General features: G+C 38.5%; 1 protein-coding gene across 1 annotated transcript; it reads right to left on the reverse strand.

The window, feature by feature from the left end:
* Positions 1-166: 166 nt before the first annotated feature.
* Positions 167-17324, reverse strand: LOC139714070 (DNA polymerase epsilon subunit 2-like). Its single transcript, XM_071625795.1, has 14 exons — positions 17148-17324; positions 13764-13864; positions 13251-13404; positions 12568-12724; positions 9096-9179; positions 8550-8606; positions 7864-7985; positions 6662-6924; positions 4500-4614; positions 3859-3936; positions 2110-2218; positions 1535-1711; positions 796-863; positions 167-286 (listed from the first exon to the last, which is right to left on the reverse strand). The coding sequence occupies exons 1-14, from the start codon at positions 17210-17212 to the stop codon at positions 271-273; spliced, it is 1566 nt and encodes a 521-aa protein (XP_071481896.1). The 5' UTR covers positions 17213-17324; the 3' UTR covers positions 167-270.
* Between the last annotated feature and the right edge of the window lie 31 nt (positions 17325-17355).

Below are 17355 nucleotides of genomic sequence, written 5' to 3' on the forward strand. Positions count from 1 at the left end.
AACAGTCCAATTTGGGCAAAGAACACTCAATACTGAGGCCTGTACTGAGGGTGTCCAATTATGTTCAATGACACAATCTTAGCTGCACTCTTAATAAGGAAAGTCAAATCCAGTCTTGGATGATGCAGTATGTGCTGCAAGCCCATGTCAGTCCCATCTCCAAGTTCTCTGCACAAGTACAAGCAATATTGCTGACGAAGACAGACCTTCATTGTAGCAAACCTGAGTTTTCACTCGTTTCCCTGGTTTCGTCAATACTCTGTCTGCACACTAATCATCAATTTTGCTGGAATTTAAGAGAGAGAGAAAAAAAATGCAAAAACAAACTTCAATACACTGTCCTGTGGAGTACATGTATGAGTAGAAGTACACTAAATCTCAAAGACTTAGAAGGGACCATGTATACTCGACAATATTAACACTGGTATGAAGCAGTATTTATTGGTATTTTGTTGCATGTTGATTTTCTGAAGCTGTAAGAGGGATTTTGAATCTGAACTTTTAATTATTCATACATTCTATTTTCACCATTGAATAGGAGATACACTTAAACAAGTACCCATGTAGGCACAGCAAACTTTACATACTTACGTACTAACATGGAGAAAAAAAAAATCATGTTATCTTGGCGACTACAGCAAAACAAACATTGGATTAAGATTCTTAATACTCAGACATGAAATGATAAAAACTACAACTGAATCTAAGGCTCACATTTCATATGAAAGTGCTATATTTCTATTGATAATATGGTGCAAACAGTATAAAATATTGATGAAAAGAGCTGGTACAAACCTGTCTTCCATCTCCTTGGTATGAGGATAGTAAACCTTGAAGCAGTAGCCACATTTTGAGAAGGAACCCTAAAGACACAACAAAGCACATGCATACTATAAATACACCATACACATTTTGCAACATGACCAAAAATTTGAAAGAAGCCTTTGTCACACATAATTTCATTATTTTACACTAACTTCCATTACACATTTAAAGTCAGCTTGAGAAAATGTTTGGTTGACTTTATTCGTAAGAATTCCTTTTATGTGTAGGGCCAATATTGACTTTCAATAGCATCAAGAACCCAAGCATTAATGCGGTTGGATTAGAGCGTAACATATGCATCATAAAATGGAAACTTGGCTGGAATGCTCCCCCAAGAAATATAGTAAATGCACTGATTCCAGTGACTGAGGGAATGGCATCTCATGCAACCCTTTCAGCACTAGTAGGGCGTAGCAGAAAGGCCCTATGTGAGAAACAACTACAGGGCGCGAGGGGGCTCCCAATACACAACAAACACAGTTATTGCAAAAATTTTGTCACAACGAAGTAAGAATTCAGGTCCAAAAATTATTCTTAGTAGAGCCTATGGTGCAAAATTCACTTTGGTTAAAACAAAATTTTGATAAAATGAGAAGAAAACTGCCGGTCCTGATGACTTCATTGTAAAAGGAGTTGCCTGTACCTGTTGTGTTCATTTATCGTCATGACTGTTTGTGACCGGCATCATCCAACACGTGTTCACACTTACAGAATTGGAGCAAACGGTCCCGATGCTGCTGATGGTGAATGGGTCATACTTGTCCCCCAGCACGATGACATCGGGCAGGGGGTAGAGCCGGAGGGCGTGGTCGTTGGCCCAGTATAACGGGCAGACATGGAGAGGGAGGGGGCACAGGTGCGCCTGGGAGACGATTGTCTTCACAAACTGTAGAAAGAGGGATGCACACCACCAACGCTGATTTCTCAAAGAATCTATGTCATGCATTGAAAAACACTACTAATAAAATGAAATGGTGTTCTTCAATGTAAGGGGATTCAACAAATTTGATTTTCAGATTGTGTGAAAGAAAATAGCAATACAGAAAACATTTTTTTTTTTCACACTGTAGACATTTCCTTTCCCTTCACTTATTCTTTTTCACTTCATTGAAAAACTAAGTTCTTATTTGATGATATTTGAAGGCATTTAATACACCTAAAAAAATAAAATAAAAGACAGGTTGATAGCGAAAAGAAGTAATTATACTCTGGAGTTTCAGCTTATATGGAAGAGGAATCTTTATAGAATAAGACATTTGTGGGAGAGCTATCTCCCTTGCTTACATGATCAGGGATCTCATCATTGTTGTCAGGGAAACGGATGCAGTTCCTGCACATCTTCATGACGATGTCCTCTCTGAAGATGACAATCTCCTGGGTGCAGTACTGCAACCTGGAGAAAAGATGCAGCATAAAGTGGGTGAGACTGCACAGATGGAGTCTTTGAATAATTCCACACATAAATATGTATGCAGGGTTCTTCCTTATTTTGTCAGATAGCAGGTAATCTGCACCACAACATATTGTTATTCTTGGGTCCTCAGCTGTAGTGAAATGTGACAAGTTAAAGGACAAGTTCACCTTCATAAACATAAGGATTGAGAGAATGTAGCAATATTAGTAGAACACATCATTGAAAGTTTGAGGAAAATCAGACAATCCGTTCAAAAGTTATGAATTTTTGAAGTTTTTGTGCAGTACCCGCTGGATGAGAAGACTACTGCAGTGTATGAATAACTTAGATGTCACATGCGTACAACAATATAAGGAAAATATAAAGAGAATTTCACAAAATTCCATCTTTTGAAAAAAGTACACATTCCCCTGACTCGTTACCGACAAATGTTATGGGTAATATTATTCCCCCTGCCTTTACAAAGAGGCAAGTCAAGTGCTCTTTTATTATGCGAAAAAAGTGAAAATATGTTGAATTTTCTTTTACATTTTCTTTATACTGTTGTACGCATATGACTCACAAGCTGTAGTAGTCTCCTCATCCAGCGGTTCCAACACAAAAATTTAAAAAATTCATAACTTTTGCATCGATTGTCCAATTTTCCTCAAACTTTCACTGATGTGTTCTACTAATATTGTTGCATTTTCTCAATCCTTATGTTTATGAAGGTGAACTTGTCCTTTAAGTACTACAGCTGTCAAGATAATAGAAGACTAAGTGTGTTTGAAATTATATAGCAATGAAAAACAGATCTGCAGAAAAAACAATCAAATATATTCTGTTGGGGTATGAAACACATAGCACACTGTGGTTTGTTTGTGCTTTGTTGTTGTTGGTGATGGTATGGGTTTCCTTGTTTTAGTTGTTTGTGCTGCTATGTTTGCTATTTGCTTGTTAGATGACCATATGTCAAGACTATTGTTACACCTGAAAGAGCAACAGATGGTTCACTGGCTACAATACTATCAATACCATCAATATCTGTTCTTTTTTTCCATCAAAACTGTGTATATTTTTGTCTAATTTACCTTTTCCCAATGTTACAGTGTGCTTGTTTTGCTACAAAACTTGTATGAAGACATATGTAGCAATCAAGGCTAAGCTTACCAGATTTTAACTTTCGCTGACTCCATTTGAGTGCCATTAACAACGTATAACAACAAATTTGTGATTCCATCAGCGCACTCTGTATTCATATCTTGCATCTAATCAATATTGCACATTGTCCAATGACACATGCAGTTGACCACAGTTAGGGGATGCATGTACTGCTTGACTGCTTTCGCACAGGCGGATTACCAACCTGTCAGTTCTTTGTTGACAGGCAAAAAGAATTTTGTTTTGGAGCATTGAAGGCTCTCCGAGAATTGTGGGAGGAACAGGTTAACCCTGAATGATAATACACATACATACATACATACATACATACATACATACATACATACATACATACATACATATATACAAACATACAAACATACATACATATACATACATACATACATACATACATAGGCCCTACATACATACATAAATACATACATACATACATTTCATGCACTGTAGTATAAGCTTACCTGCATGGGTTAGTGGTGAACACAGCAGACTGAACTTTCTCCCTGATTTCTGCAGTGATGCATTCTGGGATTGGTGGTCTGAATGACAAACACTCAAGGACAATAAAGCTGAAACTGACAAGTCTCACAATACAGTTCTATAATCATTATTTTTGTTGTCGTTGTGTTGGAAAACATAGCAAATCCCCGCCAGTTAAAGAAAGAGAAAAATAACAGAAGTAGATGGCAAACCCCCACACTGATTGTACACCTTTATCAGGGCAGCTGCCACCAAAGTTTAACTACCTCTGACCATACAACAAAAATGTACTGAATGACTTCGGCTTCTCAAATATAATATGAAATAATTGCCTTAACAGCTACTTTACATAACCCTTTAAGTAGCTACATATGTTGTACTTGTGTACATACATCATATACATACAGGTAGTCATTATTTTCTAATACAAGCAATCAGCAAAATAACAGTACAACTACAAAATTACAAGGGGGTAACATGCGTTTAGGAAACATAAATACAAGTAATGTACTAAATCAAAACAGGGACAACCTTGTAGTAGAAAAAGGAAATTGATATTTTTATATCTAGTAATCATTTTGGGGGTCTGTTTTATACTCATTACACGATGGTCAGTCTGTACCTTGGTAGTATATTCCCGGGACCGGGATCTTCAGGTCCAGGAACAAATATGAAGCGACTGTGCTCCAGGAGGCTGGGGAACTCACAGATCATATTGGCAAGAGTGTGGAAGGAATCTTTAAAAGGAATTAAAAATATGAGGAAAACAAACAAAAATTGATTATAATACATCATAATGTGGAAAATGCAACAAAATTCCAAAACGAATATTGATATGACCATGAATATGGATAACATTCATCATGCAGTCTGTCTGAAGTTCTTCTGAATATATTAAAAAACTAGAAATGTCGTTATGGCGACTGATGCCTCCGCCATAATGCATGATTCACCCAATAGGTGTATAGTACAATGTCTTCACAATGTGTGATGACAGTGTCACATAACTGGCAAAGCATTGAAATGACAGGTTTGTCAGAAATATCTTGAATGTTCGCTTTCCTTGACCTAGGTTTGCTATAATTGTCTAAGAGTGCAGGTACATGTATTTGGGGAATTGAGGTTTTTTTCTTGACTTCTGACTGACCCTTTTATAAGTTTATGCATTGAGTAATTTTCAAGGTATGAAGAAAGAACGTAAAAATTACAGTACAATTTTTTTTTTTTGCATTTAAACCTGGCCTTGACCCTTAACCTTTCACCTTTGACCATCTGGCAGGAAATTTCCAAGAGAATCTCCATTAGGTGATACATGTTTGTATATACAGTTTTAAAAATAATAATGCAAGCATTGCATATACTAGTAAATGAGGGAAATAGTAAAATTTTGAAGAGTTGACCTTGACCTTTGACCCCCTGACTATTGACCCATGACCCCTAGATTCCCTAGATAATCCCTGCCAGTCAGTACATGCATTTGCACCAAGTTCCATGAAGATACATTGAACCATTTGCGAGAAAAGTGAAATTGTAACATTTTCACCTAACCTTTGACCTTTGACCTTATGACATGAAACTCTCTCTGGAGAATCTTTAAGCAGGAGTTCATGTCTACACTGAGTTTCAAGAAAATACCTTCGGGCATTGCATGGATATGGGGGAAATAGCAACTTTTTTAGCATTTGACCTTGACCTTTTGACCCTTGACCTCTTGCCCATGTCACTAAAATCTACTCAACTAATTGCCCCATCATACATCATCCTTGGACAAAGTTTGGTGAAAGCTGCTTCATCCAGTTTTGAGTTATCACATAAACAGATAAATTTCAGGATTTGACCTTGATCTTTGATCTTTGACCTCTGTCCGATTTCACTCAAAGATTAATCAAGTAATTGTCCCACCATACATCATCCTCGGACAAAGTTTGGTGAAATTTGCTTGATCCAGTCTTGAGTTATCGCGTGAACAGATACAATTTCATGATTTGACCTTGACCTTTGACCTTTGGCCGATTTCACCCAAAATCTAATCAAGTAATTGCCCTATCACACTTTATACTTGGACCAAGTTTGGTAAAATTCCAGTCAATATTACTCGAGTTATCGCGTAAACGAAAGCGGACGGACGGACGGACGTACGGACAGACGGACAACCCGAAAACATAATGCCTCCGGCACCACTTCGTGGCGGAGGCGTAAAAAAGAAATAAAGTTTGATGTGGTCAATGCCATTGGTACCAAAACCATCCTTTCTAAAAACTATTTCTATATCTCCTATCTTTGTCAATTTGCTGTATATTAATACATGAATTAAATAATCTTTAAGCGGTTAGAAGGATGGTGTAAGTGTTGTTCAGAATGAGTCTAAACAATGATGTTGAACTCGAAAAGGCAAAAGATGTAAACAAAATGTGAAATACATGTATTTACATCAGTTCTGGTAAATGAATATTCTGTGATGTAACACAAGAGAGTATAAAGTGAATTTTCATTTTTGCAAAACGAAATTCTAAGATTTGATTGCCAGATAGATTTCTTTATAGTCTTTATCTCATGGCATGAATACACACTCTTACAAAGTCAACAACAACAAAAATCGTATAAAACTTTTCTACCCTAAAAATTACTGCTGCCCACTGACCATTGGCAAAGGTTTCATTTAGGAATGTATAATTTCTTTCATAGAAATGATGTAAATCTACCTTTAAAGATATCTAGGGAGGAAAAATAAAGGATAAAAACCAAACCAGACAAGGAATACAGACAGAATAGAACAAAGAACACCTTTGAGAGTCTTGATATGGTTCGGACCGTACGGAGTGGACGTAAAGTTTCCACTGAAGACAAAACAGGTCGGAGGCATCTCAGAGTAGCCCGCCAGCAAGGTCCGGAGCTTCTCCTGGACGTCCAGTTGGTCCAGCCACACGTCGGACAGGAAGACCATCATGGCATCCTCATTCTCCTGTTCTAGGACCTGCAGCTTGGTGGAGGACTTGGCAGAGGTTTCTGACGAACCACCAAAGAAATTGATGTTCCCAAAGTAGGATCTGACAGAAAAGGGAAAAGAAGGAAAATATAGAAAGCACATCCATGCAGCTTTGCACCAGTTGTCACTCACAGTTCCCATACATTGTTTCAGTAGGGTCCAACTTACCATGTCAATATTGCCTCTTCAAACCTTTCACTTAGGGGCAGCAGATTTTTTATTCTTTTTTATTTTCATTTTTATTATTTGATTTGATTTGATTTGATTTGATTTATTTCATTCTATTTTATTCCATTTTAAAATTTAAATTTAATTTAAATTTACTTTATTTCATTTTATTTATCTATTTATCAATTCTTTATTTTTTATTCTATTTATTTATTATTACTATTATTATTATTATTATTATTATTATTATTATTATTCTCTTTGTTGTTTTTTTTTGGGGGGGGGGGAAGCTGCGGGGCCAATGGTGGTGTGGGCCCACTGGGGTCAAGGTACCCCCTGCTTTGGTGGAAACAATCTCTCTGAACTTGGAAGTTATGGGTTTTCTTGTGGTGGGTTTTTTGTGATTTCTTCATTTCAAGAGCCAAAACTGTAGGATGAGCTGACTCCCTCCTTTGATCCTGCTCTGTGGGCCCCTGTCACTTACAAGCATGAATAGACAGAATACCACTTTTAAGGCAATCAGAACTTGCCTCATACAATCAAAGGAAGATGAGAACTGTACAAAAACTTAAAATTGTTCACTGTGTTGGAAGCTGGAGACCTGGTAATGGCTCTAAAAGGAGCAACCAAACTTGTCCACTGTGCCAAAATATATTGTCAAATGGAAGACCCTTGAAAAGACACTGCTATATATCGGTTGAAATGGAACCAATTCTGTTTTGGATCCTCACATAAAACACACAAACAACAAACAACAAAAACAAAACAAAAACGATATCTGTTAACCTTTGCAGGAAAGTCACAAGGTCACACAAGAGTTATGCAGGCTTACCTGGTGATGTCAGCTGGTTCTGCTGGTGGGAAGCCCAAACCGTTGACGTGGAACACTTCGTCCTCGTAGCAGCCCTCTGCCAGCACAAAGCAGTTCTCAGTGAACAGCCCTGTGTGAAACTGGTGCAAAGCACTGTCAAGGAATCTTTCAAATAGGTCTGATAGACAAGATATCATCTATATTTACTCACACGTACAAGATATTTGAACACAAATCTTCATAAAATTTTGAAATGAAAACAAAAAGTCACATCCTTCCACATCCTTTGCATCATAAATCATTCGAGACTTGTGAAGCAGCAGTTGGTTTCAATATAAGAGTTGTATGGTAGCTCAATTATGGATCCCAAAATGATTTTGATTCCATTTTCACAAACAGATTCAAGAATTGAGGACATTGTCATCATCATACCTCATCTAATATGCATATCTGATTGTGACTAACATCAATTTTTTGTATGTCTGAAACCTTTGAAATTCCACTGCTCATGTTTTGATATGATTTCATTACAACTTTTAACTACCACTTAATTCTACTCTTTCGACCAGTTAATTTGTACATCTAGTGGAATTTCTCTTTAACAAGGCCACTGGTGGCGTGTGTATATGCATTAGCTATAGATCCATGATAATGATGACCAGGCTGTCAGTACATCAGAAATTGTCATTTCACCCACAAAAGGATATAGCTTTGGATAAATCCAGTTGAACTGCACCAGTAGGATCTTCCAAATAGAACTTGCCCTGAATGGATGGAATTGAAGAATATTGTAAAATGCAGTGCATCAACTTTGACTGAAGAAAGACAAGGGAAAAATGATAAATGCATCACTGTAGACCGAGACTTTGAAATCGACATACAGGGCACTCTCGTTACAACTAAAACAGTTATTACGACAATTTACTATAACAAAGTCAGAATTCAGGTCCCTGAATCATTATTTTTAAAGTCTACATACTGCAAAATTCTGTTCGATTTTAATGAAATTTTGATATGACAAAGGAAAGCTGTCGGTCCAGAGGAATTTGTTATAATGGGAGTTGCCTGAATTATATCACGGCACACAGATGCTTACAGCAAGTGAAGTTCAGACTACTTGTCTCATTTCTATTTCACCATCTGATGCGGGATATCAAGCCACTCATGTAGTTTTTTTTTTTTTCTTCTTACTCAGGTTAGATATCAAATCATCGTTCAGTGTTTTGATTTGTAGTACTCTAGTCAACACTAACCTCTTTCAGTTGTGTCAGCATCCCAAGGACAATCAACTCTCCAAGCTTTGCCGTGCTGCCTAGCAGAAACTCCACTGGTTTAAGCTACCGAGGAGGAATGGAGTGGAGGAAATGTAAGACAAATGATTTCTCATCTCAATTTTGATTAACAGGTTTCAACATATCATACTTCATCTACCAGGTAATCCTTTTACTCTTGGGTTTACTCAGCACTAACTTTCACTATGCGTTGGCTAATAGTTGATCAATCACTTGCAATGTCTTGGACCATAAAAGTCTCAAGTTCTTTGAAATGGTTTGAATACCAGTATACAGTCAAACTCGGATACCTCGACGTCGGATAAGCCGAATATCACTTACCTCGGGGGCAAAATGAAAGTCCCGATTGTTCCTATGGAGTTTCCGTGTATTAAAATTCGCGTAGCTCGAAAAAGATAACTCGAAGTTCGGTTACCTCGAAGGGAAATCTAATGTCCCGATCTTAATTAACTTATTGTTTTTCCCAGCATGTTGCTCGAATCGAAATTGTAAACATCACTCAGCATCTCCGATTAAGCGCGCGTGGACAGCGAAGACACGTCACAAATGTTTTCACACTCGATTGTAAATATTCTGAGACCAGAACAATCGCGCGCCCAAGAAGAAATACCCGATACACAGCTGACAAGGAAAATCCCCAACACCTACCAACACACGTACATGGTATGCACATAGCACCCGTGCCAATGGAGTGCTTTACGATAGCACTACGCGCTGCCCCATCATTTGCTTTTCTTTAACCACTGTGTTTTGATTTTTGATCGAGACAGTCATACCGTGCGCGTAGATTTCTCAACCGTCGGGGCGCACCTGCTTACGTTGACAGTTATATCTTTGCCATTAATCACGCTCCACTGTCAAAACATCAATCTCCCTCGTAGTGCCTTTTTTAAAACTATTTTTTTTTTGCCTTTCACGAAGTTTACTTCCCCGAGAACGCAAGCACTGAAACTTTTTTTTTTTTCCCCAGCAATGCGATTATGAAAATCTGGAAGTGTAGGCCGATCACAATGAAGAATAGAATTCACAGGGCTCCGCACTAAGTTTTATCGGGCCACCAATATCATTGATTTTTATTTTCTGGTGGTCGAAAGTAAAATCTGGTGACAAAAAAAAAAATCAGGAAAAACATTAGAAAAACTAAATCGGTCCTACTAAACATAGGCAAATTAATATTAAACATTATTGAAGTGATACAGATGTCCATGTCTAAAACAAATGAATAGAAAATTCAATCATCTTACTCTGTGTTTAAAGATTTGACAAATAGGTGTAGAGATTATTATAAAAGTTGATGCCCATATATTGAAGAGGTCAAAACTTACGTTTGAAATGAGAAAATGGGAGCATTTGCTGACATTTGTTAGCATCCGACATTTGTTTTAGCATTGTAAAAAGCCGACATTTGTTTTAGCATTGTAAAAAGCCGAAAGTTACCGTTATTCATTTTTAAATGTAAAAGCAAACAACCGACATTCATTTTAGATCTTACGGAGCTGAATACTATCCTAATCCATTTCCAAACGTGAAAGCAAACATCCGCTATTTGTTTTAGCATCTAACTGAGCGGATTAATACCATTAATCATTTCCAAATGTTAAAGCAACAATCTGTTATTTATTTTTGCATCGTACGGAGCAGAATATTACCGTTATTCATTTCAAACATCCGACATTTATTTCATTATCGAACGGAGCCGAATGTTACTGGGCACTGTCCACTTCCGAAAGTGAAATGAATCATCTGACAATTATTTTAGCATCGTACGGAGCCGAATGTTACTGTTTTTCATTTTTGAACGTCAAGGCAGACATCAGACATTTTGGACCATGAAACGTATAGCTGAATGTTACTGATATTTATTTTGAAATGTACCGTAGCAAATATCCAATATTTTTTTTTATCATCGTATGGGGCAGAATGTTACTGCTGTTCACTTCCAAACATGCCAAACGTAAGAGCAATCATTCGACATGTATTTTAGCATCTTCCGGAGCTGAATGCTATTGACATTTACTTTCGAACGTAAAAGCACACATCCGGCATTTATTGTATCAGAGTACGGAGTTGAATATTATTGTTATTCACTTCAGAACATCAAAGCAAACATTCGACATTTATTTTAGCATCTTCCGAAACTAAATGTTCTTGCAATTTACTTTCGAACATAAAAGCAAACATCCAGCATTTATGTCATCATTGTCAGGAGTTGAATATTATTGTTACTCTTTTCCGAACGTCAAAGCAAACATTAAACGTTGATTTTACCATCAAGAAACGCAGCTGAATGTTACTGTTGTTCATTTCGAAATTTAAAAGCAAACATGAGACACTTATTTTAGCATCATATGGACATGATGGAGCAGAATATTACTGCTATTTTCTTCCGAACATAAAAACGATCATCTGACATCTATTTTGTAGCATCTTCCGGAGCCGAATGCTATTGCTATTTACTTTCGAAAGTATAAGGAAACATCCGACATTTATTTAACCATCGTACGGAGTTGAATGCTATTGTTTTTCATTTCCGAACGTCATAGCAAAAATTCGACATTTATTTCAGCGTTTTCCGGAGCCGAATGTTATCCTTATTCATTTCCGAACGCAAAATCAAATATCTAACAGTTTTAGCACCATACGGAGCTGAGTCTTATCGCTATTCATTTCCAAAAGTATGAGCAAACATCCGACATTTATTTTAGTATCATACCGAGTCGAATATTACCGTCATTCATTTCCACAAATAAACGCAAAACTCTGACATTCATTTTAGCATCTTACGTAGCCGATTGTTACCGCTGTTCATTTTCAAAAGTAAAGGCAAACATCCGACTTTTTTTTTTTTTTTTGGTGGCGCGGTCGGGCCACCAAAATCTTTATTTCTGAAATTTTGATTTCATTTCCGATTTTCACTCAATTCATTCATATAAAAGTTGATTCAATTCAAATTGACAAGCATGCAAACAATCAGTAGGCACTATAACAGACACCATGTTGAACATCGATAAACGTCGAACATCGATAAACATCGGATAAGTCGAAGAAAATTCGACGTACGCGTACCTCGAAATTCGCGTACGTCGAACCATTTTCTTCAGTCCCGACGAATTCGAGGTATCCGAGTTTGACTGTATGTCTTCAGTTGGTGTGTAAGGGTGATATTTTAGGATTTTACTTTGGACTACCCCCAGAACTTCTTTGTACTTTGCTCAGAACTTTCTTGGTTTATCATTCCCATCAAAGTCTTGCTAGACATCTACAGAAGACATTTGATTTCTTTTTGTCTGTTTGATACTCTAAAGAAATTTTGCAGGTGAAAACAAATGTCCACATTACATAAAATACAAACACATTGATTCTATTCCTAACAAAACTGTCCGAAAATTGGGTTTGAGAATTGAATAACTTGATGACAAACACTGATTGTTACCTGAAACTTTTTGCCCTGTGTCTCCATGGACGCGCCCTGTACAGGAGGAGAGAAGAGGCTGTGTCTGGAGGTCCTCTGGTGGAGGATGGTGTACCGCTCCAGGAACAGGTCTGCCTTGTGCTTTGCAGGGGCATGCAGATTGGGGGTCTCTGAATTCCTTCAAGATTTACAATTTATGCAATGAGTTTGTTAACCTCCCTGACACAACAATCGATATCTGACTGTCATGTATGCTTTCAGGAGACCTGCAAGGCCTGGGGTCCATTTCATGAAAGTTTTATGAGAGACTTTTCACTCATAAGACACACTTATGAGTGACATCATGAAATGGATTTGATTTTTCTGCATAGCTACACATGAGCGACATTGGTCATTCTGAGATTTATGAAAAGACTTTTATGTAATGACTTCATGAAATGAACTCCAGATATTAACTTAAGAATGTTATAAAGCATGTGAGCTGCTAATGCTATGAGTACATATTTTTCTGTTCAACGTGATGATATAGAATGGACTAATGTGTAACACAACAGCTCCAATTTCACATTCTGATTTGTTTTCAAATATTCATAGAAAAAAAGAAGTTCATCTACATAATTCATTGGCCTCTACTACAAAATCTTTCAAGACAATTCACATGGTTGCATATCTTGGAAAAATTCATGAAAGATTCAACAACTTACGGCAAAAACTTCTTGCGCTCTGAATTGTAGGTGAATCGCGGCACTCCAAAGGCATCAATGACATTGAAGACTTTTTCGTTTTCCTCACTTCCTCCATCTGTACATTCGTCTACGGCAGCTTCTATTGTCTCCTTTGTCAGCAAAGCAGATGACACTGCATGTGAAGACATGAAAGAACTGGGATTGTTATTTCAAGCTGGCAGGTTCCCCCCCCCCCCCCCATTCAATCAACATTGTGCATTGTGCTGTGGGGGGGGGGGGGGGATATTGTCACATGAACAAGTCTTGGGCCACATTTCATAAAAGATGTTAGGATATAGCAACTCTCGCTGGAATGGCAACTTCCCATAGCAACAGTCAATCAGGAAGCTGGATTCTTGTCATTATCATGACAACTGCCATTCAAACAAGAGTTACTATCATATCAACTTTTTATGAAATGGGGCCCTGGATTTCTACATCTGATTACGCTAGTACGTCAAAAATGAAACAAATGAAACATGCGCTACTTACAGGGTTGTTTCTGCACAGCTTCAATGATCTTGTCTACCCATTCGTTCCTCTCAACATCTGTCACTGGAGTCAGGGCAGCCACCAAGAATTTCACCGCATCACTGAGAGAAAACAAATTATAGAATCTGATCTGAATAGGAAATCATTGTCTAATATAAGATACGATACATTAATTGATCTTACGGTACATAGTTTATCTTTAGTGATAATTCCTGCTGAAATGATTGGCGATGGCAGAAATCACCACGCTCCAAGTTTCCTTGCTTGAACCAGTTGAAGTGTACAATAGAGAGTTACAGTCCTAATTAGCTGAAACTTAAAGCTGGAAATAGTACAAAACAACCATATTTTCCATACAATGACTTGTTGCATAGTTCTGCAGAACCCAAATCCATTTGATTAAAGACACAAACTGTCTCAAGGTTTTCTTCATTCCATAAGCTGAGGTCCTTGACGGCAAACGAGTTCTTGTTATAATGGGTAATGGAATAAGAATGTTGGGAAGACTTCCTTTTGCTTTGGGACAGCCTTGCAAAATGTGTGTGCATCAATGTGTGTGCATCCATGGATATATAAAGCTATTTAATAAGGGTAGGATAGGGTAGAGTGGTTACCGGTATTGTTAGTTGGGTGGCTGTACCATAACTCAAGAGTCTTTCCCATATGTTGACCAAAAAATCATAAGACATGTCATCTGTCAGTATGATCTATTATTACAAATAGAGGTCTAGCACTGAACTTTATATGAAATAAATTATACTTCAGTTGCGCTCACATAGAACAGGGATGCCAAGTTCAAAAAAATTTTATGAGTGAGATTTTCATGACTCAGCATCGCTCGGCATCTCGGCGAGCGAATGTGCACGCCAGCGAGGGTGTGGGAGGGGGGTTTCCCCCCTGGGGCCCTGTGGCTTCCCACGGTAGGGAACTTTTTCAATTTTTACCTCTTAATGGTGCGATCAGGTGCATGCTTAAGTGACCATTTTTTAACTTATTTTGAAAGACAAAAGGGAAATATACCTTCAATTGCAACTATCACTTTAATCTTTTGAGCTACGCTCATTATTATAGGCCCAAGTTGCAGACTTCACCCGATGCGTGAGAAAAATGGGTGCCATGCGTGAGATTGTGAGACGGCCCCTAAATGCTTGAGTCTCATGCAGAATGCATGAGACTTGGTTGCTCTGATAGAAACAACACTAATTTCAACATTTGGATAGACTGGGGCCAATGAAGCAAACATGCAATTTCCGTGCAATAACAAAACTCACAAAACCCTTCCCCTGTTTACAAATATTGAAATAGTCTTGTACGTTGTTCTCATCAGTTAAAGCCACAGAGAAAGACAACACATGGGACCATTAACGTGGTGATCTGATTGGTCTAACCTGAATGTTCGCTGGATGCCTTCATCATGCCTTTAGCGGGATGAGCATCGGAAGAATTGGGCATTTTACTACGAGTACCGGTAACTGCTGCATTAGCCTTAGGTCTGTGGTTTCAAGCAGTTTTCCACCCCCCCCCCTGCCATGTGTATGCCAACAGATTTTTAGAATATCATTTTAAGATTTAATTTACTGGTATATAGAACCTATTTGAATGAGATTAGCCTACCAGTACGTAACCCGGTACCTGGCGCGGGGCGCTGTTACCCGACTTGGTACGTGTTGGGGTCGCCGATGCGGTTAACAAGTACGCAGCCGAGAATACAATCCTGATTGATAAACTGGCTCGTATCATGGATGTAACATACATGGACTGTTCACTGCAGTCTTTCTTTGATGTAATGATCGTCTCCAACACCTGATTATGTGCACATTCAGGTGTCTGGACAATAACGATTGTGTGATCATGTATCGTCACTAACAAAAGAATCTTTTCCTTCATTTCAGTCTTGTTTCGCTGATGTGCCTTTTTTCAGACTGAAATGTCTTTGAATAAATACAGATGATAAGGAGCAGCAAACCTGAGATCATGACAAATTTTGTGTCAAAAGATGGGTAATTGCTAATTTGCACAATTTCGCACACGCATATGATAAGACCTTGCCTAATGGTTTAATGCTGAGATATACCTGTTCTCTACCATTACCGTCCCTTTTTGTTCTGGAATAAGCTGGAGAAAAGTGAAATATTGAGATCACAAATGACACTCATTCTGCCAAAATGTTAGCTTTCTTTTAAAAACTGCCTGCTTCTGCGCATATAGTTTTATATTTCTCGAATCTGCGTCTTGTTCTTCTCCTGGCTTGTTGGCGGTGACCAGAGCTACCAAGTCTCACTCACTCTGCGCGAGACTCAAGCATTTAGGGTCTGTCTCACGATCTCACGCATGGCACCCATTTTTCTCACACATCGCATAGCTCAAAGAATTAAAGTGATAGTTGTATTGTCTTTCAAAATAAGTAGAAAATAGTTACTTAAGTGTGCACCATATCGCATCATTAAGAGCTAATAAATTTAATAAAAATAAAAAAAACCTCCCTACCATATGGGAGGGGGGACACCCCCATCCCCTAATTCGCGCGCGAGCGACGAGACGCCGAGTCATGAAAATCTCACTCATAATTTTTTTTTTTAAAACTTGGCATCACTGGGTGACGATCATGGCATGGGATCAAAGCAGTGAAGCATGCTAAAAATGTCTTTGTGGAGCTTTTGAGATGTACAGCCTAGGCTACAGGTGCTAGGTGCATGAATTAATTAACGATATGATGAATGTCCATGTGTAAAATTATTAGGTCCATGCTCTCACCTACCTACCTACACCTGTACCTGGCACCATCGCTCCAGAAAAGTAAAGTAAAAGTACAATGTATTAACGTAACAGTTAGACTCTAGTCTAGACTAGTACAGTATTGCCTGGATTAGCTTAGCCCGACCAGACGCTGTTACGCTATGCGAAAACAGCGACGCGACGTACCATGTACAGCGACTGGGCTGTGTATAGTTAGGATTAGCTGAGCAAAGACTAACTGCGACAGCCGCCACACACGCAGTGTGGCCTGCGTGTGGCGGCTGCGCCGTGCTCCCATAAAAGATCTTCATGTTGAACAAACGGGTGCCTTTGCGGCGCTATATTTCCTTAATTTTTCAACAGAAACTACTAGGAATACTTACATGGGTCGATGAAACCTAAATGACTATCATCGGCGACTGTTTGATGCATTTCATTGCTTGTGATGCACAAAATGATGTCTTATAAGCAGCTCACCGATGTTCACAGAATTCACAATCACTTGCACAAACGCACAGAATACTTAGGAACTAACATAAGCGAAACTGCGGGGAAGCCGCCAGGACCGCGCCTGGCGGCGCGGTCTCCGGGGCTAAGCAAAGACCAAAGTATAATGATGATGGAGTTGGAAGTGAACGTTTAAATTACCTTCGAAGTGCTAGACCATGCATCTTGAATGCAGCTGTTATACTCGATTTCACTTTCCCAGACATTGTGAGATTGTCCTGCTAGCTCGATTCTACAGATCGGATCCTCCAGCCTCTACTGTCGAGTGTTACTTAGATACCAGGCCAGCTAGCGCTGATGAAGAGCTCCACAGCAGCGCCTTCCTCAAGTGCTGACTCCCCGCTTCTCC

This window comes from Diadema antillarum, unplaced genomic scaffold, assembly GCF_040938485.1.
Source record: "Diadema antillarum isolate AM-2024a unplaced genomic scaffold, OU_Dant_1.0 seq00002153_RagTag, whole genome shotgun sequence".
In the NCBI taxonomy this organism is placed as follows: domain Eukaryota; kingdom Metazoa; phylum Echinodermata; class Echinoidea; order Diadematoida; family Diadematidae; genus Diadema; species Diadema antillarum.